The sequence below is a fragment of the Aquarana catesbeiana genome, linkage group LG02 (assembly GCF_042186555.1).
Source record: "Aquarana catesbeiana isolate 2022-GZ linkage group LG02, ASM4218655v1, whole genome shotgun sequence".
NCBI lineage: Eukaryota > Metazoa > Chordata > Amphibia > Anura > Ranidae > Aquarana > Aquarana catesbeiana.
The window spans coordinates 424,917,267-424,935,428 of record NC_133325.1 but is presented as its reverse complement, the minus strand read 5'-3'; the positions used below and the strand labels follow the sequence as shown (position 1 = coordinate 424,935,428).

At 44.9% G+C, this 18,162-nt stretch overlaps 1 protein-coding gene across 1 annotated transcript in view; it reads right to left on the bottom strand.

Annotated features, from left to right (window-relative positions):
- Positions 1-16,457, bottom strand: part of AKIRIN1 (akirin 1) — a 32,998-nt gene extending 16,541 nt beyond the window's left edge. Inside the window, exons 1-3 of the mRNA XM_073615495.1 lie at positions 15,981-16,457; positions 5,441-5,581; positions 3,237-3,368 (exon numbers count right to left, since the gene is read on the bottom strand). Of these exons, the coding sequence (XP_073471596.1) occupies positions 3,237-3,368; positions 5,441-5,581; positions 15,981-16,182 (475 nt within the window). The 5' untranslated portion in view covers positions 16,183-16,457. The remainder of the gene's footprint in view (positions 1-3,236; positions 3,369-5,440; positions 5,582-15,980) is intronic.
- Between the last annotated feature and the right edge of the window lie 1,705 nt (positions 16,458-18,162).

Here is an 18,162-nt window from a genome sequence, read left to right as displayed (position 1 = left end):
CAAAATTTCAAACAATGTATGGGCAGGCTGGTTGTACAGAAGTTGATCCACTGATCAACTTCTGTACAACCAGCCTGTGGGGTTTTTCCCGATTGATCAGTGCCACCAACACTGATCGGTCTATTTTGATGGTGGGAAGTCTCACTGCTGTCAAAATACAATAGCTCAGTGGGAATGATTCCCCCCATCCACGTTGAGTGTGTGGAAAGGGGAATCAGGTCCTTTTTTTTTTTTTTTTCAAACCGGGGGTTGAATGAAAAAAAAAAAAAAAAAAAAAAAAAACGCATGTATGGGCATTTAGTTTCAAATGTTTTTGTTTTAACTAGGTATTAGTATATACTACTGTGCAAAATTTTTAGTCAGGTGTGAAAAAATACTGTAAAATTAGGAATGAAGTGAAGTGGTAATTTATTTTTATCAATGAACAAAAATGGAATGCAAAACGAATAGAAAGAAAATCCAAATCAAATAAATTTTTGGTGTGACCACCCTTTGCCTTCAAAACAGCATCAATTCTTCTAGGTACATTTGCACAGTTTTTGAAGGACCTTTGCAGGTAGATGGTTTCCAAAGATCTTGGGAAAACTATAGATCTTCTGTGGATGTAGGCTGCCTCAAATCCTTTCCGTCGCTTCATCCCAGACAGACTTGATGATGTTGAGATCGGGGCTCTACGGGGGACAATCAATCACTTCCAGGGCTCCTTGTTCTTTTTTTACACTGAAGATAGTTCCTAATGATATTGGCTGCATGTTCAGGGTTGTTCTGCTGCAGAATACATTTGGGGCCAATCAAACACCTCCCTGATGGTATGGCATAATGGGTAAGTATCTGCCTATATTTCTCAGCATCGAGGACATCAATGATTCTGACCAAATCTCCAATTCCATTTGCAGAAATGCAGCCCCAAACTTGCAAGGAACTTCCACCATGCTTCACTGTTACCTGCAGACTCATTACTATACCACTCCAGTCCTTCGGTGAACTGCCTCCTGTTACAGACAGAGGTTTCAGATTTTGACTCAGTCTAGAGCATCAGTCTGCACCCCAGTTCCTACATTTTCAGCATAAATGAGTCGCTTAGCTTGGTTTCCACGTCGGAGGTATGGCTTTTTGGCCGCATTTCTTCCATGAAGACCATTTCTGACCAGACTTCTCTGCACAGTAGAGTATACCTGAGTCCCACTGGTTGCCGCCAGTTTTGAGTTGATGGCACTGGTGGACATCTTCCGATGTCAAAGGGAAGCATGTTTTGTCTGATGCATTAAGTTTCCTTGGCCGACCACTGCGTCTACAGTCCTCAATGTTACAGGTTTCTTTTTGCTTCTTCAAAAGAGTTTTGACAGCACATCTTTATACCCCAGTCTACGTTGAAGTCTTTGCCTGGGAGAAACCTTACTGATGCAGTAAAACGATCTTGTGTTTCCTTGCTGTGCTCAGTGTTGGCAAGGTGTATGACCTGTGACATGAAACGGTTTAACACAACCTCACCTTAGTAGCAGAGTTCCTCGCCCAGTTTTAAGCCTTCTATACAGCAGTTTCTGTTTATACCTGTTTCAACCTACATATGAAATTGATGATCATTGGCACCTGCTTGGTAGAACTGGTTAATCATACCCTTGACTTATCGTATAAAATCCGTGACTTTGTGCAAGTGTAAGATGCAAAAAAGGTAGTCACACCAAATATGGATTTGATTTAGATTTTTCCTCTATTCATTCACTTTACATTTTGTAAATTGAAAAAAACAAAACAAAGTAAAATATATATTTTTGAAAGCATTCCTACTTTACAGCATTTCTTCACACCTACCTAAAGCTTTTGTACAGTACTGTAGTTCTGTTCCCAGTGCTGCTTGTTTGCCTTACCTTGTAATGATGGGCTCACATGTTGTGCTGCAGCTTGTGGTATCATGGCTGATTGATTCCCCTATCTCCATGCATTAATCCACCTACTTTGTCATTATTGACCAGCAGGAAAAGCAACTTCTTGTTTCAGGTCACATGCATGCCTAGCGATTTCACTGTGTTAAATTACAAATGCATATCACTTTTATAAAAACACACACACACACACACACACACACACACACACACACACACACCTCTGCCATCATGGTAAGCTCTGTAAAAGAGAAGTATGGCAAAAGGGGGGGGGGGGGGGAATAGTTCTCCTGGGGGGTGTCACAGGAGTGCACTTTTGCTCTCTTGTGACCCAGAGTCAGTCAATAGCAGAGCTGCTTCAGGATCCCAACAATATTGTCAGGCTACACCTGTATACCAGTGAGCTATGGAGGTGCAAAGTGGAGAATGACAGTCACTGCCCTCCGATCTGAGCAGACCAGGAGCTCACGTGATCACTCAGTTCTTGGGTGTTAAAGCCGAAGTGGAACAGCTGCAGCATCACATTGTGTGTGTGTGTGTGTGTGTGTGTGTGTGTGTGTGTGTGTGTGTGTGTGTGTGTGTGTGTGTGTATTCCACGCTTCTCCTTTAATTACTTTCACTTGCACCAACACTAGATTAATAGACCCAGGGATTGTGGGATATGCATTTCTTCACAGGAAGGGTCGATTCTTAGACAGAGGACAGAGATAATGCATTAACCTGTGCAGTGCCCTGCCGCATGCCTTATGTTTCAAACAAACAGAAATTTTTTAACAAAAGACATGTGATGTTTTACTCCACTACAGACTGTGTACATGCCAACAAATGAGACACCATGAAACTACATGATCAATGCACATCTTATGTAGGTGAAAAACACAAGGTGTAGATAAGGAAGGTTTAAATGCCTTTAAAAGTAACACTGAAGGCAAAACTTTTTTTTTTATCAATTTGCATAGAGTGATAGAAGTACATATCCCCTCTCAATTTATTTTCCATATGTATTACATTAGTGAGTTTTCACTTCCTGTCCTATAGCTACAACAAGAAGTGAAGGGAAGTTCCTCCAAGGCCAGGGAAATCCCTAATAATCAGGACACCAGAAACAATGTCCCCATTGGCAGATTTGCATTCCCATTCTGGTGACCACTCAAAATTTGTTTTCACTTTCAGTGAAAACGATCACCAGTAGAGAGGTTACATAGCAAAAAAAAAAAAAAACACCACACACCAGCACCGCATTTTGCCTTTAGTTATACCACAATCATTGACACTGCATTGTAGCTTGAAAAAAAGAATATATGTACATATGTACAAAAAAAAAAAAGTGCAAATATGGCAAAAAACACCAACCTTCTAGTTTTGTGTTTAGAATCTGCTCATATTCTTCCCTAATCTTGTCTTCATGGTCCTTCAGTAGACGTTCACACAGAATTCCTACTTGTCGTAAGCTGAATGTTGGTTGGTCTTTCTTCACCACTGAACCTGCACAGCAATGGAGTTGGGAGATAGTCTCAGTTTTACTTTACCAGAATTCTTAAACACCAATCAAAAACACCCAACATGGAGACTAAAAACACCAATGGTCAGAACCCGTGAAAGTGCCTGCAGAGGCCACATCCACCACGTTTAAGTCAGCTAGTCATTACAGCAGATGACAGGGTAATCCAGCGTTTTTGTTATTAGCCAATAGAGAAAAAAAAATGTCATCCCGTTCATCATATAGTTGCTTTGTTTTTCAGCTTTTCATCTGCGTTCAGATTTTTATTGGTAAGGGTTATGGATTGGGGTTAATTTATTATATTATTCATGTATTATTTATTGTTCATATTAAGGTTAATTTATACTTTTTGTTGTTAGGGTTAAATTTTTATTGATTTATGATTAACAATTTTTTAAATTATTGCATTTGCATGTTTCAATGCGTTTGAGAAAAAAAAAAAAAAAAAAAAACACATAAAGCAGCAATCTGCTCAAATGGAGTTACAAAAGCAGCTCCAAAATTTTGAGCTTCAGGTGACTTGGAGTGGAGATATGAACCACCATAGAGAATAGATTTTATTTCTCCCCAAGCATTTTGGAGCTTCGAGCTACAAAACTCTCAGGTGGGGCCTTAGCGTTTGGATACAGATGTGCAAACTATACCCCTGAGATATGCTGTGCATTCATAAATGGATCGAAGTTTGTCAGGTTCAGCAGGGATCGGCTGAATTTCAATCCATCTATGGCTGTTCCCATTCGTGAGAAGTCAATCTAAAATGACGGACTTCTAATGAACAGGCTTGTAGGGAAATTTGTGTTTGATCGGCGCCACAGTGCCAATCGGTGTATTCTGACAGAGGAGTCCTCGTTGTCTGAATACAATAACACTATGGGGAGGATTCCTCTATCTACCTAGATTGTGTGGATGGGGGGGAATTTTTTTTTTTTTTTTTTTAATCAGCCTATTGGCAATTTTCAGCGCCATCATATTTTGAATGACAATTGCGTGGTCATGCAACACTGTACCCAAACAACATTTTTAACATTTTTTTCCCCCCACAAATAGAGCTTTCCTTTAGTGGTATTTGGTGTATTTATTTTTTTTTTATTTGCAGCGCAAAAAACAAAAATTTTGAAAAAAATAAAAAGTTTTTGTTTCCGTTACAAAACATTGTAAATAAGTACCATATTTTTCACTCCATAAGACACCCCCCCAAAAATGTCTCTGCGTCTTATGGAACGAATACTGACCAGGTACACCACCATGTTACAATGCCTGGCCGGCGTGGCCGTCTCCTGCAAGCGCCAGGCGATCTCCCGCTGGGCCTGTCCTGTCACTCATAGAAGACAACGTAGCCTGAGCGGCTGAATGGAGTACGGCCGCTCTGTCTTCCGAGTGACAGGTGGATGCATACAGAATGTCAGTCTGTGCGAGGTGGAGGCGGTAAGGCTGCATTTCATGGCACTAATCAGGCTGTATTTTGTTGGCACAGGTCAGGCTGCATTTTATTGGCACTGGTAAATATTTTAGTACACCATTTGGTTCAGAATATTTTTTTTTTGTTATCCTCCTAAAACCTATCCCTGGTGTGCTCTAGTGAGCTTACCTGGTGGCCGTGGGTGGGCATCCTCGGGGGGGGGGGTCTCCTCTACTCGCGTCTATCAGTGCAAGTAAAGGAAAACCCGAAACACTGCTTTTCCTGTTTACACTGTGATTGGACACAGCTGATCATGTGGTAAAGGGCCTACGTCAGAGGCTCTTTACCTCGATCGGAGATGCGGTGTGTCAGACTGACACACCACTGATGGCCACGCTGCGGGCGTCCTACTTTCCGACTGTCCAGAAACGACTCCTCCTGCCGCTAATCAGCTCAGATGACTTTTAGCAGTTAGAGAATCACTGGCTTAACACAAAAAAAAACCAAACACACACACACAATACGAGGTTTTGACATATTGGGGCAGCCATAAGCCTGGTATTCCACTTCCTACCGTGGACGTCTTAACTATAGCATGGCAAGGAAGTTGTTAATTTCCATTGTCCTCCTTTATTGGACTTCGACAGTGCTCATTACCTGGTGAGGATGGAGCTGTGAGAGATGTACTGGTTTGAACCTCACTGGAGTGTCCATTTTCACTTTGGTTGAAACTTCCTTCTAGCTGCCGTCGTCTATGGTAGCGTGTATATTCGTCTCTCAGGTTCTGAAAGATTTGTTCTTGAAAAAAAACAAAAACTGTAAATAAGCAACTGCCACATACCAACCTACTTGGCACAGATTGTGCACAATAAGCTCTAAAAGAAAAAAAAATAAACCATTTGGGAAATACTGTGCCCGAAATAAGAGAACATTCAATTTAAATGAAATATTGCAATATACGGTACAGCTACATGGACAGGTTAATGCAAAATATGGAAAAGGTTAGGTTCTGGAAACAGTCTGTCAGCCTTCAGTGACTGCCATGTGAATGTCTTAATCTGTTGGGTCATTTAAAATGAAATTACATTTTCAGACCCATTCATTACTGTGACCCAGCACTGTACAAATCTACCCTTCCCCTGCAGCTTTAAAAAGAGAATTCCAGGTTTCCTTTAAATACATTTGGGCCAGCTTGGACCAAACAAGTGATCTGTTTGCCAGAACTGGCTGCTGCTTAGGCTGTAAAACTGTAGTAGCTTGTGTTGTGTACAGTAAGCGGTGCCGAGACGTAGCAATTGAAAATGCTGGGACTCTTTCAGGGATGGTTCCCTTTATTCTCAACAGTGAATATGGTAAAGTGGAGTTCCACTCAAAAGTGGAACTTCCGCTTTAAATACTTCCAACCCTGACATGCCATTTTTTTTTTAGGGGGGGGGGGTTTGACAAGTTTTGACAGATTCCAAGCTCCCACTTCCGCAAGTCCCCCCCCCCTGCAATCTTCTGAGACACATCACAGGTTACAGAAGATTGCCCGGCCATTGAGGAGGCGCAGCGCAACTCGCAAGCGGTCACAGCCGGGAACCCACACTTGTGATGCCGGAGCCAGAGAGAACAGAGGGAAAGAGCCGAGTGTTCAGGCAGCCACATAGCTGGACCGTGGGACAGGAAAGTGTGTGTTTATTAAAAGTCAGCAGCTACACGTTTTGTAGCTGCTGACTTTTAATAAACACAAAACCGAGTGGAACTCCACTTTAAACAGTTCATACATGTATAAACTCCTTCCTTCTGGTCCAACATAAGATCACACAGATAAAAACACAACAGACTAAACAAAAAACATTTTAAAACAGTTAATTGACATGTGCAAGGTCAAAGACTGAAATATGGGGGCTGCAATTGGCGACAGGCACTTTAAGGTGCAGGCTCCAGAGCTCTCTTACTCACATTTGGCTTTACTATCTTGTGGGATCCGGGTTGTAAAGTCAGGTTTTTTATCTTAATGCATTAAGATAAAAAACCTTCTGTGTGCAGTAGCCCCTCTAATACTTCCCTGAGCCCCATCTCGATCCAGGGATGTTGCAGGAGAGACTCGGCTACCCGGGACTCTCCCTCCTTATTGGCTGAGACAGCAGCACGGCACCATTGGCTCCAAAGTCAGTGAGCCAATGAGGAGAGATGGGGTAGGGTCAAACCGCAACTCCTAACCCTCTTGTATTTAATTGTATGGTAACTGTACTGTCTCAATTTATATTGTCAAGACCGGTCAAACGGTTGTCCATATAAATCCTAAATAATAACAACATCATCTACTGAAGTTGATTGTCTGGGTTTTTCTACATCACAGACCTGTAACAAGTACTAGATGTAGCAAGTGAAATCAGAAGCCCCAACTTCCATACGCATTTTGGGACAGTGACACCAAGAACAAAACTATTGGAGATAAGAAATGCGTAGGTTTCTTTGGAAGTCTATACTAATCCAATTTTATGCAGTAAAACAAATGATTTTGACTACAAGAAAAAGCATTTGAAGTAGAAATCCCATTTTTTCCTATGTGGCTGGGTCACACCTCTGCTTTGCAGTGCAGTGCTGAAAGGGAAACTATAAGGGCCCATTCAGACTTGGGCAGAGCCAATGCAGAATGCTTCTTTTCTTCATCCATCTTACTACACATCTGCCTGTTACAGTTGGGTGCTAGATTCAATGACTTCAATGTAGTATCACCTGACATCCGGCCAAGTAGGAGGAAAGTAGAGAAAGGAACACTTGAGGAATGTTAGAATGCCAAGTAGAGGAGCTGCAGTACAGCTTTATAGATAGAGACAGACCGAGCGCCCTCTCCTTAAACTGGTAATAAACCAAAACATTATATTGCAGCTTACCAATTCTTTCTTAGATGTGGTAGCTGCATTAGTCCTTTTTTTTAATGCCGGCCATAGACAGAGCGAATCTCTTTTCTAAAAACATGGGTTACAGGAAAGAAATTTGCTCGATTCCCCCCAATCCCTCCAACCAAGCTATTACATTCTCCCACTGGGGGGGGGGGGGAACGTTAGCAATATTGCTAGCAGGTATACTAGTGATGATAATCACATGTAAAATCTGACAGGCTTCCCATACATGGTACAAATTCTAATGCCCCGTACACACGGTCGGATTTTCCGACGGAAAATGTGTGATAGGACCTTGTTGTCGGAAATTCCGACCGTGTGTGGGCTCCATCACACATTTTCCATCGGATTTTCCGACACACAAAGTTTGAGAGCAGGCTATAAAATTTTCCGACAACAAAATCCGTTGTCGGAATTTCCGATCGTGTGAACACAAATCCGACGGACAAAGTGCCATGCATGCTCAGAATAAATAAAGAGATGAAAGCTATTGGCTACTGCCCCGTTTATAACGATGGGATTTTCCGACAAATTTGTGTGACCGTGTGTATGCAAGACAAGTTTGAGCCAACATCCGTCGGAAAAAATCCATGGATTTTGTTGTCGGAATGTCCGAACAAAGTCCGACCATGTGTACGGGGCATTACAGTCTATGGGCAGCCTTAGGCTTTCTTTTGTCTATGATTATCTGGCGATTTGGCCAGAAAGATTGATTTTCAAAAGAACAAGCTCTCTTGCAGATGTATCAGTTACAGGGATAAGACAAACCATTTACCACTGACAGGGGTGTTTACAATGATCAGCTTTTATGTAAACTTTTATCCCAAAAGGAACAAGAAAATGGTTTGCTCTAATGGCTTCTAGCTGGAGTCTTCAATTTGTTAGTGTGTGTAAATTTGCTAGTACATCCAACATTCCTTCCTTTGCCCCAGACTGACAATAGGGCTGGCCAAAGGTGCCCTCTGTGCTATTTCATCCAGAGTGGGGGTGCTATAATACAGGTGGTGTGTCACTGGTCTGATCACAAGGTGAATACAGGCAGAAAATTAGCTCCGGGAAGCGGCGGAGGGCACCGGAGCGTGGCGAGAAGGGGGGCCCCCCCCCCTCTCCCACCGCAGATAAAAGTGATCTTGCGGCGAATACGCTGCAGAGACCACTATTAAATGGAAACTGTACCGCTGGCCGAAAAGGATACCGGGGTTATGGCTAGCTGCCATAACCCCGGTATCTCCAATCAATTGATCACCGATCAGTCAGCTGTCACAAGGAGAGTTTCCGAGGTGCCGCCTCCTTCAGGCAAAACTGTTTTGCTTGAAGAGGTAGGCGGCACCTCAGAAACGCGTTGCGGCCCGGCCCAATTTGGTCTCTTGCTAGCTCTGAGAGCAGGTGTGAGAACTGGAGACGCTGCTGGTTATATACCTCAAGTATGGCAGGTCTGTGTTATCCCCACAGTGGTCTTCTCATCCCTTGTGACAACTGACTGCTTGATTGGTGATCCACATCCACCCTGTGTGCAGCTTGCAAGATACTTTTATGTAAGTGTATCTGAATAAAGTGTTACTTGCTTTTACTCTGACCCAGGCGCCCTCTTTCTGCTGTTTTTGTTTGTCTGAGGGAATTCCCATATTCTGCTGAGGAGCTTCTGGTGACTGTGTGTGCAATCCCCATCCACCTGTGGATCCATCTGTCCTGTGGACTTCTCCTTGATATCTCTTACTACTATGGACTGTATGGACTAATTCTTATTAATTCATATTGGGTATATCTTATTGTTCCCCACCCCCCTCCCTGTTATTGATCCCTTATGGTCCACCTTATAGCTGCCAGTGAGCGCTGACTCACACACTACCTGACAGTTCTGTGTGATATATTGCTTGTATTTTTATAGCACTGATCTCTGTATAAAAATGTCACCGGTCCCAAAAATGTGTCTAAAGTGTCCGATTGGTTCGCCGCAATATTGCAGTCCCAATAAAAAAAAAAAATAATAATAATTAAAATGCCATAAATCTATCCTCTATTTTGTAGATGCTAACTTTTGCGCAAACCAATCAATATACGCCTATTGCAATTTTTTTTTACCAAAAATATGTAGAAGAATACATATCTGCCTATTTTTTTTTTTAATTTGGCATATTTATTATAGCAAAAAAAGTAAAAGATTGTGTTTTTTTTCAAAATTGTCGCTCTTGTTTATAGCGCAAAAAAAATAAAAACCACAGTGGTGATCAAATAACACTAAAAGCAAGCTCTATTTGTGGGAAAAAAAGGACGTCAATTTTGTTTGAATACAACATCGCACGACTGCGCAAATGTCAGTTAAAGTGACGCAGTAGCGTATCGCAAAAAATGGCCTGGTCAGGAAGGGGGATAAAATCTTGTGGGGTTGAAGTGGTAAAAAAAAAAAAAAAAACCATAAACACACATACATATGCAGCCATCACATCTGATTGGTAAACTGCAATATAATATAGTTACATTTTTGCTTTTGGGTTTAATGCTGCTTTAATATGCAACTTAACAGTTATTGGTGTAGGTTTTTTTCACAAGCAATACTGGAACCCCACCCTTTACAGGAAGTAAAACAATTGTCCAACAATACATCTTAGTATGTTTTTTCAATTAGTCAGAATTTCCAGAACATTGCAAATGGTTCTTCGCTTATGTGATCTGTGCCAGACTCGCATTTCAAATTCACCAACCTATGGCTTGAGAGCAATAAGGCCAGATGTGCAAGGCTGAGCATATGCAGCATCCCAGTCTTGGATATTTTACTGGTTTCTTAGGGGTTGATGTCAGCACCTCATCTTTTCACCTATCACAACATAACCACATACACTAGTAGTGGCTATGCAAAATCTCAGGCCTTTAAAAGGAGCCATTCACACTATTGTACTGCAACATATGTACATGTTACCATAATGCACAGCAACACACACTTTGTAAACGGTACTCCAACCCACCCTAAAAAAGGCATCTGCAGCATACCACATTGCTGGAAATACAGCTTGCCCCATTTGGCATGCACTCGTGTATTTCAGTTCATCAATTTTAAAAAAGTTGGGTTTTGCAGCACAGTCATGGTATGACATTGTGGCAGGTAATGCCCCGCCCCCGATGTAACAAGCCACACTAAAGCACACACTAGATGTTGCTATAAAGCAGGGATATGTAATTAGTGGACCTCCAGCTGTTGCAGAACTACAAGTCCCATGAGGCATAGCAAGACTCTGACAGCCACAAGCATGATACACATAGGCAGAGGCATGATGGGACTTGTAGTTTTGCAACAGCTGGAGGTCCGCTAATTGCATATCCCTGCTCTAAAGAATGGTAGTAGCCCAAAAAGGCTAGGAACCTCTGTTCTAATGTGTGTGCAGGCAGAAAGAAGCCTTTTATAAGTGTCATAGTTTCCTAACAGATCATGGAATGTTTATGACCAACATTTATCAAAGTGAATACAGAGGATCCAGCTGTAAAAACATGCTAGGAGAGATAGAATCACCATTATCACCACCCCATACTGCTATACCAGCTACTCTGAATAAGCCATCGAAAATCCTTACAACCTACTGAAAAGCTGGATCACATGAAAAGAGGGGATAAGCTCCGGACAATAACCTAACAACCATAAAGGGGGGGGAATAAAAAAAACACACACACACAATCATAATCAAGAAACAACCTACTAAACAAAAGTGTAGAAAAAAAAAAAGGAAGGACATTCACAAGCTCTGCAACAGTATTTGTTTCATTTTGGGTGGAGTAGAAGAGAGAGGAAAAAAATGAAAACTACAAAAGCACAGTTTTAGACTTCTATGATGAATAGTCCCACCCTAAAGATCAGGCAGAGAAAAAGTGCAAAGCTGGTGAAAGAGATCTTAAAAAGGAAGTTGCTTCCTCTGCAGATGTTTAACTATAGGTAAGCCTTTTTATAGACTTACTATAGGTATACCTGTACAGTTTAGGAGATATTTCTAGTGCAGCCAGGGACATCGCTGAAACATACGCTCTAAAGGAACAGCCTATGTGTGCCATTCCTTCCGAGCCATGCTTGTGAATGGCGGCTCCCGTCCACGGAAGTGACGTCATCATGGCTCCAGCCATTCACAGCGCCAGAGCCTGTGAACCCAGAAGAAGCTCTGGGAAAGATGTCGGCTGTGACAATGGTGTGCTGGGACCGCAGCAACAGCTTCGTTCTAAGGTAGGAATTTCATAATAAGCTAGTATGCGATGCATACTAGCTCATGCCTTTGTCTTGCAGGGTCTTTTTTTTTTTTTTTTTGCGGAGGTTTACAACCTCTTTAGGCAGCCAATAAATGGTTCTGGTTTTTATTTATTTTTTTGCTCAACCAGGGGGTTGAACAAAAATACTGACCCAATTCCCCCATCCACACACATTTGATGTAAATGGGGGAACTCACTCCTGATGAGCTATTGTATTCAGACAGCAGGGAGACTTCCCCACCTTTAAAATACACTAATTGAGCAGCGTTTATCCAACAGGCTGCTTGTAGAAATGCGGATCGCTACAACCACTGTCCCTGTACATGGATCAAAATTCAGCTAGTCCTTGCTGAACTCCACTTCCTCCTCACAGCATTTTACTGACAGCAGCAAGAGCCAACATCTATCCTCCGTGGCTCTCAGTGACGGTATATCGCTGGATCAATACAGGACACAGGTAGGCGTTTGGGGGCGCTACTATTAGAAGGTTTTTTTTTACATTAATGCAGAGCATACATTAAGAAAGGAAAAAAAAATGTTTGCTTTTACAACCACTTCAAGGGCTCAGGTACACCAGCCTGCAGGCTAAGCCCCATTCACACTTGAGCATGCAATTCCTGACAATACCGAAGATGAAGAACCACATACTGTACACATTTTTCAAGTGCTCTTACTTAACATGCAATTCTAGGTCATGGGCACAAACATGGAGAAAAAAAAAAAAAACACACGCACACATCTAAATAGCCTGCCTACATTCCTATGCTAAAGGCATCATTCACATTGGCACGCAGCCTTGGAACAGCACAAATAGCCGCTGGTTTCTTTTTTATACTAGCACTGAGCTGCGTACAAGAAGCCTATATAAGTGAATGGACACATATCATTTGTAGGGACCCATACAGCGTAGTACCACACAAGCTCTACATCAGGGGTCATGTAGCCGTTCTTGTCAAACTAGGCTGTATGGGCACCTACACCCGATGTGTCTCCATTCACTTATATAGGCTGCCAGCATGCAGTTCAGCGCTAGTACAATCAGATGAACAAATCGTGTGTAAGTGCCTGTGTGAATGAGGGCTAAAACAGTGTAGGTTTTATAGGGAACATTGCACAAGGTATTGCATTACCTTCTCACTAGTTACTCGAAATATTTGAACTTTGCACTAATGCAACCGAAAGCACTGGCCATGGTTGCAGGTGCTTGCAGAGCAGCCTCATTTACTAGTATAGGTCGTGCTTGGCGGGTGCTACGGCCATCAAAAGCGACAGGGGGGGGGGGGGGGGGGGTAGAAATCCTGCTGCGGCCATGAAGCAAAGCATTGTGGCTGCAGCATGTGTACACCCTTGGCTGCTGCCTTGAGCCGTATTGAATCTTTGCAGGTTCAGGGACTGGCTGAGATTCAAACCACGTATGGGTAAGCCGATTGATTAACTTGGGTAGAACCAGCCTGTCAGATTTCTCATGCGTTTATTGCAAGCGGCTATAGCCACTAGCAATCATCACTGCATGCTCTCCCAGCCAGGACGGCACCCCCTGCCTGGAGAACACAATAGATTTGCAGGTAGGATTCTCCCATCAACACTGATTGTGTTGATGGAGGAATCAAGTGATTTTCTTTACGGTGATCCTGCAGCAATCTCTTTTGGGTTCTTGCAGCTAGCTCCATGACTACACATATACACCAAAGGGGGTCATCACTGGACTGGCTGTAAAAACAAGAAGACACAGCCACCCCTCTACACAATGAGCAGTAGAGATCCTGGTGGCCTCCTGGGATGTGCGATGTCGGCATTTCAGGAGGCTGCAGGAAACTGAGGCAGGATATAGGTTATGTAATTTTCTTTACTTCCACCACCCCTCCCTCCTGCCCCTACAGCAAGCAGTTCGCTATGGGGGCACCTGAGCCAAGCCGCAGCTCTGTGTGTCCATTCAGACACGGAGCTGCGGTTCTGCTCCGCCTCTCCTCATTGGCTAAATGACTTTGACAGCAGCAGGAGCCAATAGAGCTGCTGCTGTGTCTCTGACAATCAGGAGGGAGAGTCCCAGGTGGCCGAGGCACTCCTGGACATTGCTGGATCAAGAAGGGGTTTGGGAAAATATTAGGGGGGCTGCTGGACACAGAAGGTTTTTTTATCCTAAAGCATAGAATGCATCAAGATAAAAAAAAACTTCTGCCTTTACAACCACTTTAAGCCGAATTTTGGTCCATATATGACCGGCTTAAGCCGAATTTTGGTCCATGACCAGCTTAAAGCGGAGGTCTACCAACATTTTTTTTTTTTTTTTTTTTTTTTAAAAAGTCAGCAGCTACAAATACTGCAGCTGCTGACTTTTAAAATAAGGACACTTACCTGTCCAGGGTGCCCGCGATGTCGACACCCGAGGCCGAACCGTCCCTTGATCCTCGGGTGCTCCCGTCGCCATCTTCGGTAAGGGAATCAGGACAGCAGGGGGGGCGTGGGGGATGGGAAGAGGCGTAGACCCCCCGTGGGAGTCTATGCCCTGAAGTGGGAGTAAATACCTGTATTATACAGGTATATGCACCCCCCTCCCCCTGAAAGGTGCCAAATGTGACACCGGAAGGGGGAGGGTTCCGAAAAGTGGAAGTTTCATTTTTGTGTGGAACTCCACTTTAAGCCGAATTTGGTCCATGACCGGAGGGTGGAGTGACACACGTTGGGGGCATGGCCTGGTTGTAGTCCAGGCTGAGGCTGCCACTCCATTCATTCACTGCAGCAGGGCTGCATAGATGTGCAACTTCCAGGGGTCACCCTTCCTAGCTTGTACCTGTGATCCATGTATGACTGGCTTCCCAAAAGGGGCAGCTCTGCTGCCACAGGTACCTGGTTTTGATGGCAAACTGGGCTGGAAGTTCAGCCTCCTCCTCTTTCCGATACACTTCACAGAAGACTGCGGCCCGTTCACAGAGTGCAGCACGCATTTGTAGTAGGAAACCAGCTGTGAAGCTGCAAGGCTTAACTGCTGTTTATCCTTTAGTCAAGATGGCAGTGCCAGCACCTGATTGAAGAATCCACTCAGGTGAGTAGCTTTTTAAAAGCTCTCTTAACGCCAGTCAAAGCCCCTGTCAGTAAATAAAATGGTTAGCTTACAGTCCTGTTTACACCTTGCTTTGCTTCAAAAATCATACCCCATGTAGCTTTAGTGGTGCTTCAAAGTCTCCATAGAAGTCTATGGCAAAGCTCGCTTGAAGCTCCACCAAAGCCTCATCAAAACCCCACTAAAGCCTCATCGAAGCACCAAGCAAAAGCAAGATGTAAACAGGACTAGGCTAACCATTTTATTTAGTGACAGGAGCTTTGACTAGCGTTCAGAGAGCTTTAAAAAAGCGTTTCCGAAGTCTTGTTTTGAAGCAAGTGTAAACTAGCCGTTAGACTTCAGTTTTTCCTAGACCAGAAACAAGGGTGTGTGAGGATGTTTTGTCCATAAATATAACATTTTAAAAAAAAATGAAGTACATAAAAAAAAAAAAAATCTACATATGGGTAAGGAGGGGGTTAGAAAAAGTGGGTGGAGAGGGCGACGGGTTATGGAAATGTCACAAAATGAGGCCTGATTCTAGTCTATGCACTCCAGCATGTTGCGATGACATGGTTTGCACTAAAGACGCAGACATCCTGGATTCTTAGGCACCTGAATGTACGGGCAATTCTTTTTTTTCCCCTCAATACGGTCTTGCAATGATCCTGTGCTGATCTAAGTGGAGTAACAGACATGATGTGAATGAGCCCTTATTCCCAGGACAATGGCCTGTCCCACTACCTGAGAGGGGGACTGCAGTGCCATTCTGTTGGTTTTGTAGTGATCTATGACACAGAAGAGAATAAATGAAGGTGATGGGCCCCTGTGTGTGCCTGAGGGCCCCTATGATGTCATTCTAGAAAACAATTGAGCCGATTTCCTAAAGCAGTGGAGCCCCTTCACTCCATGTATTGTGCCGATGATCAGGACTGGGCCTCTGATGGGGTGATCGGCCTATAACGGAACGATCGGCCTATGCTGGGGTGAACAATACTCCCCCTCCCCCCCCGACACACAAAGACAAACGGATACGTACCCGGGGTTAGCCGGCGGTCCCCACCCAGCGGCTGCAGAGAAGACTGCGGGCCTAGCGGACTGTCAGGCCTCAGGCCGCACCTCTGGGGGGACGGGTTGGCGGGGGATCCCGGGAGAGGGGTGCACCGACGGCGCTTCGGAGACTGAGGGCTCATCAGGGCCTCGAACTCCATAGAGCGCTTTAATGTCGCTCCGCAGGCCATGGTCGCTCTGATCTATCCCAGTCAGGTCACACAGAATTCTACCGAGTGGCCGGAGAGGAGGCAGGCCGGTACAAGGCGCCGATCGGTATCCTCAGCTTCTCCTTTCCGATAAGTTCACACCACAGAAATGGCGACTCCTCCCCGGCAACCGGCCAACTGCCGCGATGGTGACGTCACGAACCGGCCGGAACCACTCCAACAATGGCGGGGGAAGCTCGATCCTCCGCTCTTGTAAGTGATAAAAAACCGTGTGGGTGGAGGCTGTGCGATGTTTGTGTGCTGCGGGGAGATTCCGAGTCATATGAGAGGGAGACGGGGCAGGCTCAGAGATTATGTGACATCCTGTCTGTGGCCGGGAATGGCATGTTCCAATACAAATGCTAATTCTACAGAGGCAGAGGTCACAAGGGGCTTCTCAGGAGAGACAAGAGGATATGGCTGGATAAGAGGGCAGAATCAAAAAGTCTGAAGGGGTGAATGGCCAGGAAGTGAGGAGAAAATGGCGTGTTCCCGAGGAAGATGGTGGGTGGCCAGCAATTGTGGAGTGCTTAACAAATGGGGGCAAAGAGGGGGTGTTTACCTAGCAAGAGGACAAGGTGTCTGGGACATGAGGTGGGGGTGTCTATGACCAACAAATGGGGTGAGGTTTCCTATGACCAACAAGTGAGGTGAGGTTCCGTGTTACCAACAAATGAGGTGAGGTTCCGTGTTACCAACAAGTGAGGTGAGGTTCCGTGTTACCAACAAGTGAGGTGAGGTTCCGTGTTACCAACAAGTGAGGTGAGGTTCCGTGTTACCAACAAGTGAGGTGAGGTTCCGTGTTACCAACAAGTGAGGTGAGGTTCCGTGTTACCAACAAGTGAGGTGAGGTTCCGTGTTACCAACAAGTGAGGTGAGGTTCCGTGTTACCAACAAGTGAGGTGAGGTTCCGTGTTACCAACAAGTGAGGTGAGGTTCCGTGTTACCAACAAGTGAGGTGAGGTTCCGTGTTACCAACAAGTGAGGTGAGGTTCCGTGTTACCAACAAGTGAGGTGAGGTTCCGTGTTACCAACAAGTGAGGTGAGGTTCCGTGTTACCAACAAGTGAGGTGAGGTTCCGTGTTACCAACAAGTGAGGTGAGGTTCCGTGTTACCAACAAGTGACGTGAGGTTTCGTGTTACCAACAAGTGAGGTGAGGTTCCATATTACCAATTTTCCCCAGATGAGGGGAAAAAGGGTGTCTATGACCAACAAGTGGCGTGAGGAGTGGATTTATACCTAATAAAAGGGGGGGCCTGCCCCAGGTGACGCATCTAGGGGGGTTCCGCCCCCACCCGCAGTGGGAACCGCTGCTCTAAGGGTGTCCCTGCCGCCCGATCAAGTGGACTTCCTCCTTGTCCTGCCTAGTGCCCAAACAACCTTTGTCTTTTCTGCATGAGGCATCCCAGAGAAGGGGAGGCTTCAAAGAAGGCCCTGGGCTGAGGGAGGGGGAGTGGGTTAGAGGAGACCCTGGGCTTATGGGGGGTGCAGAAGAGGCTCTGGGCTGGGGGTGCAGAGGAGGCTCTGACCTGGGGGAGGGGTGCAGAGGAGACCCTAGACTTGAGGGATGCACAGGAGGTCCTGGGGGGGGGGTGAAGAGGAGCCCTGACCTGGGGGGGGGGTGCAGAGGAGACCCTGGATTTGGAGGCTGCAGAGGAGGCCCTGGACTAGAAGGGGAGTACACCAGAGGCCCTGGACTGGGGGGTGTAGAGGAGGTCCTGGACTTGAAAAGTGAGGTTGATAAAGGACCTGGATTCGGAGAGGGTGCAAAGAAGACTCTTAACTTGGGGTGGCTGTAAAGGAGGCCTTTGACTAGGAGAGGAGTGCAGAGGAGGCCCAGAAATAGGGGGGTGGGTGCAGAGGAGGCTATTGACTAGGAAATGGTGGTAGGTGTGGCAAAGGCTCCTGGATAAGGGGGGTATAAGGGAGATACTGGACTAGGTGAGGGGGTGCCTGGATGT